We start from the raw sequence: 16552 nt of genomic DNA, 5'->3' as shown, positions 1-16552 counted from the left end.
AGAACCCTCCCTTTAACATGTGTGAAGTGTTGTAATATCTAGTATTATTTTTCGTATCCTACTAATAAAAATATATAAAAACTCTGGAAGAGGTGTTGAAGGTGTACAAATAGAATCACCCATAATATAGAGACATGGTTGGCCTATATTGGGCCAAGGCCCATGAATTTTCACGGCTAAAGGGAGGGTTCTTCTTCATGTTTTTCTTTTTTCCTTAAAACCCTTTCCTGAGTTGCGTCGTCTCTCACTCATAAAATGATTTCTGCGATTTCGTGGGTGCCCAAAGGGGTTTCGAAGTCGGAACCTGTCGTGGCTGATCCTCCTCCCGAAGAGGAAATCCAAGAAATCATCGCCAGCCACACTACCAAAAGGTGGTCCTTTTGTTTGCTTCTTACAAAATTTTCATCAAATATCATAAAACCCCAACATCCAATTTTTTATGTGCAGTGGAGACAGTGACAATGAAGTCGCCAACAACGATGAAGTTGTGGCACAAGCATTAAACGTAGCTGATGCAGTTGGCAAAGCCTCCACCGGAAGCTGTGACGAAATAACCCTTGCGTTGAAGGACCTTGACATGGACCGTTATGACGACGAAGATGAAGGTACGTAATTCTGCATTCTGTATTATCACTCATTGCTTATGCTGCAGCATAAACTTACGCTTTTCATTTATTTAGGAATTGAGGTGTTCAGTTCTGGAATTGGTGATCTTTATTATCCCAGTAACGACATGGATCCATATATCAAAGATAAAAACGTAAGTTACACTTGTTGTCATTTTATTAGCGTTGCGGCGTGTGTGTGTCTTCTTCTTATTATCTCGATGCTTCAGGATGATGATTCTGATGAACTCGAAGACATGATCATCAACCCAACTGATTCTGTCATTGTTTATGCATGTACTGAGGATGAAGTCAGTTATCTTGAGGTGAGTTAGTTGTTTTATGACTTGTCAAGTCAAGTCAAGTCCTCGTATATTATATGTACTTATCACTTATTTCTTTCTGCAATGCCAGGTTTTGGTTATCGAGGATGCCGATTCTAGCGAAATGAACGTGTATCCTCACCATAATATCATTATTCCAGCATTTCCACTCTGCACAGCTTGGCTCGATTGCCCCCTTAAAGGAGGAGAAAGAGGTTCTTTTGCACGATATCTCTTCCGTGTGTATTTGTGTTGATCAAGTTGTTTGATTGTTTGTTTTGTGCAATTCAACTTTTCTCCCTCCCCAGCACATATCAATTACTTGAATTGAAGGGCTCCTAGAAAACTTGATAATATAACAAGTCTGAAGGAAAACTTGTAAACCGTCTTAATTATATGCTCTGATTATTTCTACCTTCATTTATCATCCAAAGGTGAAGTGAAAAAATTGTGTGAAAATTTGCATTTCATTAGAAAATAGTGAGATTAGTATGTGTTGTTAACTTCTGATGTGTATTCCATAAAAAAATTTCTCAAGTTTGAGTAACTTTCTAGGTTTGGACTACCTGAAATCACCACCATTGCAATTTGTGCTTAAAATTTTACTTGATACCTGCTTGATATATTTTTGCTTTATCTTATTAGCTTAAAATAATTTTAATATGATCACAGGGAACTTCATAGCTGTTGGTTCAATGGAACCTTCCATAGAAATTTGGGACCTTGATGTTGTAAGTGGTTTGAGTATATAAATTTAACTGTGCTGTCTGAAACTTCATATACAAAAAGAAAGATATTTTTTTCTGAATACCTTGTAATTTTCCTTTGCTCTCAGATTGATGAGGTGCAGCCATGTGTGGTTTTGGGTGGATTTGAAGAGAAAAAGAAAAAGGGGAAAAAGGTTTGTTCTACATTTTTGTTAATTTAAATCCCTTAGAATCACATGATTACCTCAAAATTAAGTTATCCAAGCCATCAGTTATTCAGAAAGTTTGAGTACATATTTGTTAACCAATGGTTTGGGCATATCTTTTGGTGTTTTCTGAATTTTGTAACTTTTTATTTGGGATTGTGAATAGCTTTAGATGGAACTGAAATTGCAGATGTCTTATACATATGAGGATTGAAGCTACTAGTATGAAAATCCATATTTTTGCTTTTACTATTTTATTAGACTTTCTTTTTTCAGAAATTGCACATGTCCCAACTGCACTTTTCAAAGCTTGATTTTCTGACAAGAAAGTGTTCATGGAACTGATAGAATACCCTTTCATCATCATTTTTTTTAATGCTTGTAGATTTTTTAAGTAAATATGTATGGTCATCTCTTATTAAAATTGTTTTTTTGCAGAAACCAATCAAATACAAAGATGACAGTCACACTGACTCAGTACTTGGTCTTGCTTGGAACAAGGAGTACAGGTTTGTTGAATTCAAACTGGATTCTGCTTTTATTTTCTCTGCTGGATGCTTTCTGATACCTAAAAGTTTACAAACACACACACACACATATATATATTACTTTTGAACTCTCTTCCTTGACACGTCTCTTGACATTTATTTTCTTAAAAAAAGGAATATACTAGCAAGTGCCGGTGCTGACAAGCGAGTGAAGATTTGGGATGTGGTTGCCGGGAAGTGTGATATTACAATGGAGCATCACTCGGACAAGGCAAGAAATTAGCTAGAGCATAATTTTTTTTTTTTTTTTGTCATTAGGTCAATTCATTTTAATGATGAAACTGACTTTTTTCTCTTCATGTTGACACACTTCTTTAGAATCATATAATTTAGAACTTTGGATATATGATTTAGAACATCAATAGACTGAGGTGATTTTTGCTGCACTATTATGAACCGAGATGGAACAGTTTTGATAATTAATCATTTAATCTTCAGCTTTGAATTAACTGCTTTATTCAATCTATATGTATATTTGAGAAACAACTTTGCAAGTCTTTCTTGGGTCTTTGTTGAGCAATGCTCCACAATTTTATAAGGGAAAAGATTTCTCCCTTCCTTAGTTGAATCATTCTTTGCAATGTCTTTTTTTTGTCTGTTATTACTTTAAAATATTATACATTTCCTGATTTCTTTCAGATTTATCTCTTGTCCATCTATCCTTACAGGTTCAAGCAGTTGCTTGGAATCATCATGCACCACAGGTTCTTCTTAGTGGTTCATTTGATCATACTGTTGTCTTGGTAATGATCCAATATTCCTTTGTTACTCAGCTTTTCTGTATTTTGCTCTGCCATTGATTACAAATTATATTGTACACTTTGGTTGTATATTGATGTACTAAAAGAGGCATTCCAATTAAAAATCTTGTTTTTTTTTTTGTTTAAAAATTCATATAGTTATCTAATATTTATAGCTTTTACACTTTGCAGAAGGATGGAAGGATGCCATCACATTCTGGCTATAAGTGGTCAGTCACAGCTGATGTAGAGAGCTTGGCATGGGATCTACATACTGAGCACTCGTTTGTGGTGTGTTATAGTTATTTCTAAGACCTGCATACTAACATTTCTTCTCTTTTTTTTTTCTTTACATTTTTTTGATTAAGCATACTAGCACTTTATGATTATTTACTTTATAACAGACAAAAAAAGGGTTTTTTTTTTTGGGGGGGGGGGGGGGAGGGGACAATTCTTATTCTGTCAGATCAAATTTCAATTTTGATTTCTTGGATGGACAGGTAATGGTTCACTAATAGTGATTTAATTGTTCTGTTAGGTGAGTCTTGAAGATGGTATTGTCAAGGGTTTTGATATTCGGACTGCCAACTCTGATTCCTCATCAGATCTGAGTTCTACATTTACACTTCATGCACATGACAAAGCTGTTACCTCAGTATCCTATAATCCATCGGCACCCAATGTATGTATCTTCAACATTTTGGTTAGAATATCAACTGATTATGTATGTATTTTAGTTTAACCTGTGCCCTGTTGACATGACTTCACGCCCGCAGCTCCTTGCCACTGGATCCATGGACAAAACGGTAATAGTGAAGTCAATTTTGTTATTTTTCTGTATACTGTACTTTGCAGATTGGAATTCATCTCATTTGACTGCTATTGTTTGTCACAGGTAAAACTTTGGGATTTGTCGAACAACCAACCCTCTTGTGTAGCATCTAAATCTCCGAGAGCAGTATGTTTTTTTCTACTCATATATACCTAATGGGAAAGTTTCTACGAATCATAATATATTTGTTAAATTGGCACTGATGACTTTATTTTTATTTTTATGATGTTTGTTAGGGGGTTATCTTTAAAATTTCTTTCTCAGAGGACAACCCCTTCTTGTTGGCTATAGGAGGCTCAAAGGGAAAATTGCAAGTAAGTGAAAAGGGCTGATGAACAATACTTTCGTGCTCTTAATCGTTCTCTGATACTTTGTGAAATTGACTGTTGTAGCTTGTAATAATTTGTAGGTTTGGGATACCTTATCTGATGCTGGCATTTCTCGAAGATATGGGAATTACAAGAATAGATCGCAATCTGGGTCTTGAAGTTGTAGTCTTCCTTCCCGTACTGCTCAAGTTGTGTTGCATAAATCAAAATTTTGGGATTCACTGCAAAAATATGTTCTTGATTTATTCTTTTTTTGCATCCTAATAACCTTTATTTGAAATAGCATAAATTTGAATTGGTTGAACGTAAATTGTTGTGATTCCAATTTCCAACACTTTATAGTTTAGTTTGGACATCTTTTGGGGGGGCAAGGCCCAATGAAAACTACAAAGACATGCTCCCTCTGTTTTATGTTATTTGCCGTTTAAGATAATGTATATATCCATGGTCTTAACACTTCATTTTGATTCCTGAATGTAATTTTGAATTTTTAATTGAGTGTCACATATATATAAATTATTAGCATAATAATAATAATAAATGAAATTGAATAAAAAATAATTATATATTTTACATTTCAAATCATTAATAATTAATTTATTATATTTTATTAAGTTAAAATTCTAGCAATTTTTTTAACAAATAATATTGTAATAGTGATCAACAATATAACTGAATTGAAAATGAATAAATATATGAAAATCAAATTGGTTTTTCATTAGAATCAAATTAAAAATGTATATTATGTAAATATATGAATAATTTGAATAATTTATATTTAAAAGTCAGCATATTTATTTAATTAAGGATGAAATTAAAAGTAAAGAAATGTAAAGATTATTTTATTCTATCTAAGATGAAATTAGATATTTTTGGTTTCTCATTTTTTATTGTATTTTTTTATTTTATATATGACAAATATAATGAGTGAAATATATTATTGTAACATGATGAGCCACAATTATCTTTTTTTTAGAATATATTAGGCAAAATATATTTTTAACTTATGATAGATCATGTCTCATAATACTCAATCATTAAATAATGATGTGAAAATTTTACTGACTAAAATATAGGAATAATATGTAATACATTTGTCCCATTGAAAAAATGTGTAAGAAAATGATTCTCACACTTATATATTTTTTTTCTTTTGTGATTGTCAAGTTTTTTTGTAATTATCTTATTGTCATTAACATTATTTTCATAAAATTAATTAATTAATCTAACATTCTACACATATTAATAACTTAATTTTAGTACAAATAAAAAGTATATAAGAAAATAATTTGATTTGAATAGAAGATATTGTTTGAAACCTTGTAGAGTTTTATAAGTAATGTTGTGAATTTAGTACTTACTACTTTGACATAATCACATGTAAATTAGTTTGATATTTATAGTATAATTTAAATGATAGAATTACATAAAGAATAGAAATAAGATAATATGATAATATTTGTGTTAATAATTTTATATAACATGAGACTTAATTGAAAATTTGAAAAGTACTTTTCAAGAATCAAAATGACAATAAATGTTAAGTTCATGAATAAAAAAATTAGTAAGTAATTAAGTTCAAAAATTAAAATAATAATAAATTCAGTCACATAGATGTCATGTGATAATCATTTACTTTTATATCATCATAATATCAGGTTAGTACAACAGTTTGAGTTTATTAGAGAAAATTAATAATAGGATTTATTTGTTGCTTTTTGTTGTACATTCAGGGATAAAAATTTAATTTTTTATCTTTTAACAATCTAATTGAACCCAACAAATTCAAGGATGAAAAAGAAATATTTATCCTATTTTTTGTTTGGTGTAAAAATATTAAAATATTTGTTTTGGGATTAAAAGACAAACATTTAGGGGAAAAACCCTAAAACAAATAATTAGAAGGAGGGCGTGGTAACTTAAATATTTGTTTGACCGAGTGGGTGGTGAGAGCAAGAGCGAGAGCGAGGGTAATTGACTCTTGGAGTATAATAAGATTGTCTTGTGTTTTCTTGGATCAGATTCAGTTCAGGTATGTTTCCCCTTTCTCTCTCCGTATCAATTCAAGTTTTGTGTCACTTCGCCTCCTTCCATTTCTTATGCCCGTTAAGCAATGCCCACTACTTTGCGTTTCAACTGTTTGATCAAAATCGCCAATGATTTCTTTTCCTTTTTTTTTTATTTTTTTATTTTTTATCGTTTTACATATTTTTGGCTTCATCTTTAGCAGATTATTGCCCCCATGATCGTCTCCTACCTTTGCCTCACCACTCCTCCAATAGTTCACACATAACTCATCTTCCAGTTTTTGGGTTGCTCCAGCTGTTTTTGAATATTCTTAAGTAATTTTGCATTTTTACATGATACATATAACCAGTGGAAGAATGTTGAAAGGGGGAAACGTTTATATTTAGTTGATATTTTGAATTTTGCATTTACCAATGAAATGCTTCATGCTTGGCTTCTGGTTTGATAATACAGTTTTCCAATGTGAATGGGAGTTTGATAATTTTTTTGAGATAGTTGTTGGTTTCTTGAGTTATATACTTGTATTAACAAGGATTATATTGCAAGACAGATAATATGGTTATCCCACCCCCAGTGAGGCCTCCCAGGATTACACAATTTCTCAAACCTTATGTTCTGAAGATGCATTTTACCAATAAGTATGTGAGTGCCCAGGTGATTCACACCCCAACTGCTACAGTAGCCTCTTCTGCAAGCTCACAGGAGAAAGCCTTGAGATCAAGCTTGGAAACTAGTCGCGATGTCGCTGCAGCTGCAAAGATTGGGAAGATACTAGCAGAACGCCTTTTGCTTAAGGACATTCCTGCAGTTTCTGTTCACTTGAAGAGAGAACAGAAGTATCATGGTAAGGTTAAAGCGGTTATTGATTCTATCAGGGAAGCTGGTGTTAAGCTGCTTTGAGCATGATTGTTTGTGGATGTTTAATTGTACCTTAGAGAGAACAACCTTGTTGGATCTTGTCTTCATTTTTATTTTTAAGTTGCCATCATAACTGGGAGCTCATTACTTTACTAGAAATAAGATGAGTGTTGATGGTTGCTTAGAGTGTGGAGTGTGTTTGTTTTACTCATTTCCCACTTTCCAATGCACTTCCAACAGTTTGCAGTTGAAACTTGCAAACCCATGTTCAACGGAAAAGACACAAAAACTTGCTTCCTATTTTTGTGCATTGGAAGGTGTGTACCGTTTGCATGATGTTGGTGTTCAACTAAACTAAGGGTATTCAAACACACCCTTAATATCTTTTTGCCTAAGACCGTAAAATTGCTTGAAGGAATAGTTACATAAGATATCAATTGTGATCAGCTCACCAAAATGGTAGATAGACTTTGACTAACAGAACAGTGCTCTCTTGCTTGGATTTTAACACTGACCGAAAGATGATGCAGCTACTTGATCTACCTAAACCCAAAGGATTGAAGGAAAGTTTATTAGAACACATTATAGGGACATTTGGAATGTAAAATAAAAAGAAAAACAAAACAAAACAGATATCTACAAGAAACAGCAAGGTGACAGCACTTTAGAAATGGTTGGTACTGAGAAGTGTCCCGAATTATCCTTTTTGGGATGACTTAACAATAACGCTTGCAAAGGTGCAGTCTAATTCTTAGTTTTAAACAGCAGAGGCTGATAAGAAGCTCAGTCTAATTCTTAGTTTGTCACTGTAGACCTCAGTCAAAGATGGACAAAGAAGAATGAAGAAGCTATAGAAAAATGTCCAATCTTACAGCAAAAGTAAGATGACATCCAAAGTATTTTGAACTCAAAGCTACTATATTGTTCAGAGGAATCGATATCATATTTCATAGTCAACCACCCCCACCCCCTATATTCAAGCCTACCCTTTTATTCAATACAATGAAAAAAGAAGAGCTCTGAGCCAGGCCTTGTCATCAGCATAGGAAGTTTGGGCAAATACCATGATGAAAACCCATTATTGGGGTCAGAACCAGAAATTGCACCCTGAATTTGTTTCCAACACTCGCACTATTGTTTCCTGTGCTTCCATTGTATTCTATAAAGTTCATTCCGAAATGAGCTTTTTGGTATGCAAAGAGAAGTCCAGGAAATACAAGTGGAAGTGCAAGAAACAACATCCCATCAAGAATGGTGCATGGATCAAAACATAGCCTTCTTCTCCTAGTAGAATGACCTAGGGTTTTCATCTTGAAGATATTATTATTGACAATGTTAACAATCCTATATAGACTAGCAATATTACCCTATAATTGATGCAAGCACATTTACTTGAAAATTATTTATGTTAGACACAAACACATCCAATTAGTTCCCTTTCCCTCTGCAATAAAATTAGCGATGTTATCCGGGGTACTATATTTTAGTACCACATTATGTATCACTCTAATACACTTTCCATTATTAGTTACTAATTGGATGATCCGTACATGCATTGATTGTAAAATTATTTGAGTAATTGTATGATTTTGTTCTTAATTATTTAACATAATTTTTCAAACTGTCCATTGCTTTTTCATGTCGATTAACAACAATTTATTTACAAAAACATTTTAATGCATCAAATAATTGTTGTAGCAACTAAAGTAAATTTGTTAAAAGAAAAACTGCAACCAAATAAATTCAATTTGAAATATCTTATATAGTATTTTTTTACTACAATATTAGTACAAAGTAATTCACGGTAAAAATAATGATCAATATTAATATCTTATATGATACAATTATATAATCTAATAATTCTATAATTATATAATATGAGGTGCAGGGGTTAATTATTGTATTATTTGATATGAATGCATCATGAGATTTCAAGTTAATAAAATTTTATCACAAAATTAATTTGCTACTTTGATTTATTCTTTAAAATAATTCAAATTCGTTCATCTGAAATAAAATGAAAATGATAAAATATTGGAGTTAAATTTATTTATAAATACACAAAATCATGAGTGAAACTCAATAGCTTAGTATTAAATAAAAGGTGAGAACTACCCTATAATAGTAGAATAATAAAGATAATTTACAAAAATACCCACTATATGATACATATTTGACAAACTAAGACCTACGTGCATTTATGCACGTGTGCGCACGCATACACATATTTGATGAATATTAATAATGATATGATACACATATATGAAACACATATTTGGTAAATATTGACAGATACGCAGATATAAAATACGCATATATGATATGATACATATTAATTAAAGATAATACACAAATATCATAGCATATCAGACATAGTATATAATATATTTGGTAAAGTGACTTGACTATTCTCAAAATAAATCAAATACATTATGCGTATGATATACATTTAAATATGCATAGAAATTTATTAATCATAATAATGTATATAATTACAACAAATCCAAATTAAAAGTATATTTTCTAAGTTACCACGAATAATATAATATAAATCATTATCATTAATATAGTATCAATCTTATTTCCTTTTTAAGTATCACAGAAGATAACTTTATTTTTGGTTTATTTAAAAATACATAAATTAAGTTTTATTGAAAATATGTTTATGTCATATTTAGAGTTTTATTATATAAAATATTTTTTTAAAATAAGTCATCATGAATTAAAATATGTTTATATCATCTAATAAGTGTAATTTAGTTAATAACACACTGAATTTATAGGAATGACTTATTTTCAAAAAAATATCTTAAACAAGTATATTTTATTCTTACAAAATCTTACCTACATACTTTTACCTTTATCATAATATTAAATTAAAATAAAGTGTACATTTACACATGTTTATATATCTTGTCAAACTTTTATATATATCATGACATGTCTTTTAAAAAAGACATGACACATAAAAAATATTAGACTTATATCTAATAAAGTCTAGTTTGGTGTAGCCTATTTCCATTCTTATACTTTATATATGTCTCTTGTCTACATTATATATTAAGGATTTTGTTATTTTAAAATAATGACGAGAAACAGAAAATAAATACACTCAATTTTTTATTAGAAAATCAATGATTTAGAATTGTGATAAAATAAAATAAATATATTGACAAAGTCTACTGTTAGTTATCGTCTCAACTGTTTATTTTTTAATTAGTGGTAATTATCGTTACACTTTATCTAAAGTGGGTTAATGTTTCATAGGTTATATGAATTATTTTATTAATTATTATTATAAGGAATTTCAAATTAAATTCTTAACTAATCTTATTGATCCCTTGTAAAAAAAAAAACTAATGTTAATTATTGATTCTTTCTTTAACTAGAACAAAGATGAAATTGTTAACTTTGTTGGTTAAAGGATGCAACTCTCTTTCTTTCTCGGACATACCATCCCTTATCTGTCTTTCAATATTTTAGTTCTAATTTCGGCTAAAATAAAGATGTTATAAAGACAAAATCTCAAATTATTCCCTCTGGAATAAATTTTAGTACAGGGAAATAATATGTAATAATGAATTGCCATTAATAGTTACAACTCACACTCAGAAAAAAAAAAGTCACAACTCACAATCTCAACCACACAAATTACAACAGAAGTTTGTTCACTTTGTTAACTGTTATAAAGCTTTGCAACTCTACTATAAATAGTGTTCCGGCCACCATGTTTTGAAAACAAAATTCATTACAAGATAGCAAAGTTCACCAATAACAACATGGATATGAAGTTGAATATTCCACCAATTGTTTTATACTTAGTGTTGACTATTTCTGGTACAGCTCAATCAGTTGGCATCGATATAAAAAAATTTGGCGGAATACCAGATGCAGATATAACACAGGTAACATCTTGTTGAATTCACTTTTAAAAAGGTTGAAGATTCTATTGATTATTATTATTTACCACTATTGTGTTTGATTTGTAATTTATATATATATTTTCTCAAGGCTTTCACGGATGCTTGGAAAGTAGCATGTGCATCAACAAGTGCAAGCAAAATTTTAATTCCAAATGGGACATACAAGATGAAAGCAGTTGATGTAAAAGGTCCTTGTATGGCTCCCATTGAAATTCAGATTGATGGCACAATTCAAGCACCGGCTGACCCAAATGCACTAGACGGGGCTAAGCAATGGGTCAAAATTGGATATGCTAACTTTATTACCTTATCAGGTAAAGGTATTTTTGATGGTCAAGGTGCAATTGCTTGGAAACAAAATGATTGTAGAACTAACACGAATTGCAAGATACCTTCCATGGTAAATAACATAACCATTTCAATTAATCTCAAATTGCTAGCACTAGTGCATCTATCAAAACATGCTAATGACTTCAGTCTATTTTTTTGTAAACAGAATTTTGGTTTCAATTTCGTGAATCATTCAATGGTTCGGGGCATAACTTCTAAGGACAGCAAAAGCTTCCATGTCATTCTTTTTGGATGCTACAACTTCACATTTGATGGCTTTCACATCAGTGCTCCAGAGACTAGTATCAACACTGATGGAATTCACATTGGAAAATCGACTGATGTGAAAATTCTTAACACCAACATTGCCACCGGAGATGATTGCGTCTCACTGGGAGATGGCAGCATACATGTAACTGTCCAAAATGTGAATTGTGGACCTGGCCATGGCATTAGTGTTGGAAGCCTTGGCAAGTACACGAACGAAGAGCCTGTGAAAGATCTTTTAGTCAAAAACTGCACTTTGACAAATACTGAGAATGGTGTGAGGATCAAGACTTGGCCTAATTCTTCACAAACTTATCTTGTCACTGATATGCATTTTGAAGATATTACCATGGTTGATGTCTTGAATCCGGTGATCATAGACCAAGAGTATTGTCCTTGGAATCATTGCCCAAAACAGGTATATATATATAAAACTCAGGAGCTATTCTTAAATTTAAATGTCTTAATTTATTCATTATCCTCTCTATAATCATATTAGATCTGCTATTAAATTAAATAACTGAACATGCAGTAGAGTGAGGTTTCTTATACATTGTTTTTGTCTATTTTGCGCATGCTTGAAATGGCTTAGAGTCCATCAAAAATAAAGATACGCAAGGTTTCCTTCTCGGATATTAAGGGCACTTCAAAAAGCAAGGAAGGAGTGATTTTTATATGTAGCAAAGCTGTACCATGTGAGGACGTGGAACTAAATAATGTTGCTCTTACATTCAAAGGAGATCCAATAGTTGCTAAATGTGCTAATGTCAGGCCCAAATTTGCAGGAAAAGCTCCTCCTTGCACCGCTTAAGAGACTTGGGTTGACTCAATATTAATTCTGGTTGATTAGATATTTCTTTTCTTTTTTACTTTTTCTATATAACCGTAGTAGAATAGGTGTCTTAAAAAATTACTTTAGTAGTGTAAGGAGAATATGAGAACTATTTCAAGATTCTATAGTTATGATAAGATCCTAAACAGATATAGAATGATCGATCTCAACTATCAAATATGACACCTTTTAAGTTTACAAGTTTTCTTCATATTTTTATATTTCATTAGGAGCCCTTCTTTCTTTGTTTCTTTCTCTCTCTTGAGAAGCATATTTACGAGCCCTTCCTTTAGTAGGGTTGGGAAGAAGACCAATTATACAGAACAAGCAATAATCAAACAACTTGTTTAACAAAAAGATACATGCTAGAAATATGGAGCAAGTAACCATAGTTTCGACCATTTTTTTTATCTCATCTGCTGAGGTGGTGATCGAGCCAAGCCATGCAGAGTGGAAATGCAGGAATATTGATATCATGATATCAATTTCGCAAGAATTTGCAAGGAAAAAAAAAATCTTCCGTTGCATGATGATCTCAATATATATATAAAAAATCTTCCGTTGCATATTGATATCATAATTCTTATCTTTAATTACAACAAATATGCCTAAAAACTTTCCTGTATATAAAAGATTCTACGTTTTTTTTTGAAAACTTAAAAGATTCTACGTTGTTACCTTAAAAAAATCATTATTACAAAATTAACTAATAAATTATACGTTCAACTAATTAAGATATATTTGAATAATATAATTGAGAATATACATTTATCGAAACGTATCATACCCATGATTGATTGCTTGTCCCGTCTATATAGACCATGAGGAAGGGTCTTTGTTCTAGATACTCTGGTTATGATAAGTTAGAATTTATTAAAAAATATTAATTTCAGTAGGTTTTACTACTTAATTAATATTTTTTTAAATTTATATTAAATGAGAAACAAATTAAATTTATTAAAATGGTAATTTTTAATAAATTCTAATCAAGATGATCTCTGAAATTACATATGTTGAATTCTGCTTTCTAAGACAATAACCAGATCTTCAAGAAAAAAAATGAAGACCGTAACCATTGCTGTAATATATATCAGTGCCGGATATTATTATTATTATTATAATAATAAAGAGAAATATTAGGATCACACTGTCAAACATACTTGTCTGGTTCTCCAAGTTTAGTAACTTTATATATATATATATATATATATATATATATATATATATATATATATATATTTATTTTTTTTTTTTCAATTTTAAGATGCAAACCATTGGGTTCATCCAAAATCAAAGCTGTATATATGCTTTCCTCTTCGTTATAGCTTCCTTTTTTTTAATTGATTTAGGTTGATTTCTCTATTTTTTAAACTTACTTACTTTCTCGTTTTGTATCCTCAAATTTTTATTAAAAATTTCGGAAAACCAAATAAAGGTGTCTCCAACTGGTATGATTCTGTAACAAATTAAATAATATAGTTAAATCTGAAATGCCAACAAGAAATAATCCAAACGATAATAAATTTAGCCAGAGAAGAAATCCACACCAATCTCTTCGTTCCACTCACTGCCAATTATATCCCTCATTTTCCTCTCCTGTCATCAGCTTCCATGTTGTCGGTGCTTCATTCAATGGATCAATGCCCCCGTGTCCTTGTTATTGATTTATTTCTTTTATATTTGTTTCAAATATGAAAAAGGGGCAGCGCCTCTATGGTTGAAGATGACAATTTGGGTCTTAAAAAATATAAATTTGTTAAACTTACAGGCAAACAAGTTCAAGTTTCAAATTTCAAAAAATGAAGTGAGGTAGACGACCAATTAAGAGGAGTGTGTTTCAGAGGCTAATCCTAGCATTCTTCTTTTTGTAAAAGATAAAATAGAGAGTACTATAGTTTGCTCCGATTTAGCATATTTTTATAATGTGATTAATAAGTTTTTTTTGTTAAAGTAAATTATAGTTCTTTAAGAGTAAATTATAGTTAATTTACTAATTTTTATTATTAATTCATAAAACTTTTTTATAACATTTAAAATTCATCAATAACATTTTTTAAAAATAGATATTTAGTTTAGCTTAATGTAAACATATTTTATAATTTAGTTGGTGATACATGTGGTGTAAATTAAAAGGATCGAACTTAATTGATTGAGTGATGGAGTAATATGTGAGCAGTGACAATTCCATAAGAATTTTTTAGTATGAACAAGAAATAGTTTTTTAATATCTTTACAAAAGATAAATATTATAAGTTTTTATAAAATACATAATGTATGACAAAAGAATACTTAAGCTTTTACAAATTATAATGATTCTTTATGCATTTTTATTGAAAATATTATATGATTGTTTCATTATCAATATTATAAAAAAATATCTCTATTCATGTAACTAAATAATTATTCAACCATTTATCTTCTTTCGTGTGATTGCACATCCTATTTTTTCACAAAATTAATTACATATAAATATCTTAAATAACAAAATCTATTAATCCATTTATTACTCTATTTAAGAATTGAGATGAAATGATCAAATCAAAACATTTAGTGTAAGTTAGTAAAATAATAGTTATGTTCTATTGAATGTTTATTACACAAGTTAGAGCATTAAAAATTATGTTATTATTTTTAAAAAGTTCAATTTGATCTCATAATTTATATTAGATTCAATTTAGTTTCTTTATTTTTAAAATTTATAATTAGGTCTTTATTTTTTAAAATGAATACAACTTGGTTTCATTTTTTGAAAATATTAAAATGATAAAAGAAAAATGAAATTAAATTGAACTTATTTTAAAAAAATAAAGAATCTCATTGAACCTCTTAAAACTAAAGAGATTAAATTAAACCTAAAAAATAAATTAAAGATCTGAGATAATAATTAAATCTAAAAATTAAAAGGATAAAATAGTAAAATTAATATCAATCTATTCTTTTTTTTCCTCATATTTTTTATATTATCTTATAAGAACAATACCTATTTTTTAATTAAGGTATTGTTTTTATTACACACATATATGAGTAAAAAGAAAAACTTAGTGGAGGCAAATGCCCTCACACTACACCAAATAGATCCCTTTGTGAGCGTTCTAAACTCTATGTTATTATATTCAATTTTTTTTTAAAAAAAAAAAACACCAAACACCTGATGTGAGTATTACTGTTCGTGAATTTGTTCAGAAAAAAAATTGATCACTAATGTTTATCATCACAAAAGGCAGGCGTGATATGGATTTGTGGTTGCAGGTGAGTAACACCACCTCTCTGACCTATACTATTACTACGGCTACTTTAAACTAAAATATTCTGTAAATGAATAACCAACCTTTTCCTCTGCTTCTTTCAGATAATTTTTTTTATTTTTATCATGGACTTGTTTGCTCATCAAGAACATTTGTTGGTTTCTTCGACTAAAGCCACTTTTTCTGTTATTTAACGTGTTCATCTTGCTTGTTCCTGGGATCATATTAAAATAATTTATATTAGGGAACATATTAAAACAGGATGTACACAAATTCAGTTTCATAATGAAACTTTGATGCTGACATCTCCTGTTATGCCAGAATTTAGGGAATTAGATACTATATAACTAGGCTAGGCCGGCTAAATAAAGAAGCAAAAATGAATTTGGTCTGTAATGACTTTGTTGAGAAATGTTTGCAATTGGTAGGGAAATGTCCCTAATTTAGAGGAATATTTTTTATGAAAATATTAATAAAACGCACGACATACATACACGATGAAGAATGGTCTTTTATTTACTATTATTTAAATTTAAACCTAAGTTGTTAATAATAACAACAACAAGAAGAAATTAGTAGGTATATTGAGAGGGAATGCAGGGATAATGCGTCAGGTTTGCACATACAGATTGTTAAGTTGCTATTTTATTTATCTGTATCGATCTCTGAATTGAACAACTCACCCTGGTTTTCTTATTCCCAAAATAAATAACCGTTTCAAACATTGTGCGCACATACATAAAAATACGTCTTCAATTCCCTTCCCTAATCTCATTTCA

At 30.2% G+C, this 16552-nt stretch overlaps 3 protein-coding genes across 3 annotated transcripts; all 3 read left to right on the top strand.

Moving 5' to 3' along the window:
• The first annotated feature begins 210 nt into the window (after positions 1-210).
• On the top strand, positions 211-4751 carry LOC114403686 (uncharacterized WD repeat-containing protein C17D11.16-like). Its single transcript, XM_028366800.1, has 16 exons — positions 211-371; positions 448-605; positions 681-760; positions 836-931; positions 1020-1143; positions 1601-1659; positions 1764-1829; positions 2280-2350; positions 2504-2600; positions 3058-3132; positions 3322-3420; positions 3668-3811; positions 3906-3935; positions 4025-4087; positions 4198-4275; positions 4371-4751. Exons 1-16 carry the CDS (start codon positions 256-258, stop codon positions 4446-4448), a joined length of 1434 nt encoding a protein of 477 aa, XP_028222601.1. The 5' UTR covers positions 211-255; the 3' UTR covers positions 4449-4751.
• A 1419-nt stretch (positions 4752-6170) lies between these two features.
• Positions 6171-7556, top strand: LOC114403680 (50S ribosomal protein L18-like). The gene is made up of 2 exons (XM_028366787.1): positions 6171-6322; positions 6869-7556. Exon 2 carries the CDS (start codon positions 6874-6876, stop codon positions 7216-7218), a length of 345 nt encoding a protein of 114 aa, XP_028222588.1. The 5' UTR covers positions 6171-6322; positions 6869-6873; the 3' UTR covers positions 7219-7556.
• Positions 7557-10955: 3399 nt separating this feature from the next.
• LOC114377129 (polygalacturonase-like) lies at positions 10956-12507 on the top strand. The gene is made up of 4 exons (XM_028335536.1): positions 10956-11081; positions 11188-11499; positions 11596-12114; positions 12289-12507. The coding sequence occupies exons 1-4, from the start codon at positions 10956-10958 to the stop codon at positions 12505-12507; spliced, it is 1176 nt and encodes a 391-aa protein (XP_028191337.1).
• The last annotated feature ends 4045 nt before the right edge of the window (positions 12508-16552 follow it).

Source organism: Glycine soja, chromosome 2, assembly GCF_004193775.1.
Source record: "Glycine soja cultivar W05 chromosome 2, ASM419377v2, whole genome shotgun sequence".
Classification (NCBI taxonomy): Eukaryota; Viridiplantae; Streptophyta; class Magnoliopsida; order Fabales; family Fabaceae; genus Glycine; species Glycine soja.
The sequence above is the reverse complement of the archived record's forward strand: the minus strand, read 5'-3'. Positions and strand labels throughout refer to the sequence as shown.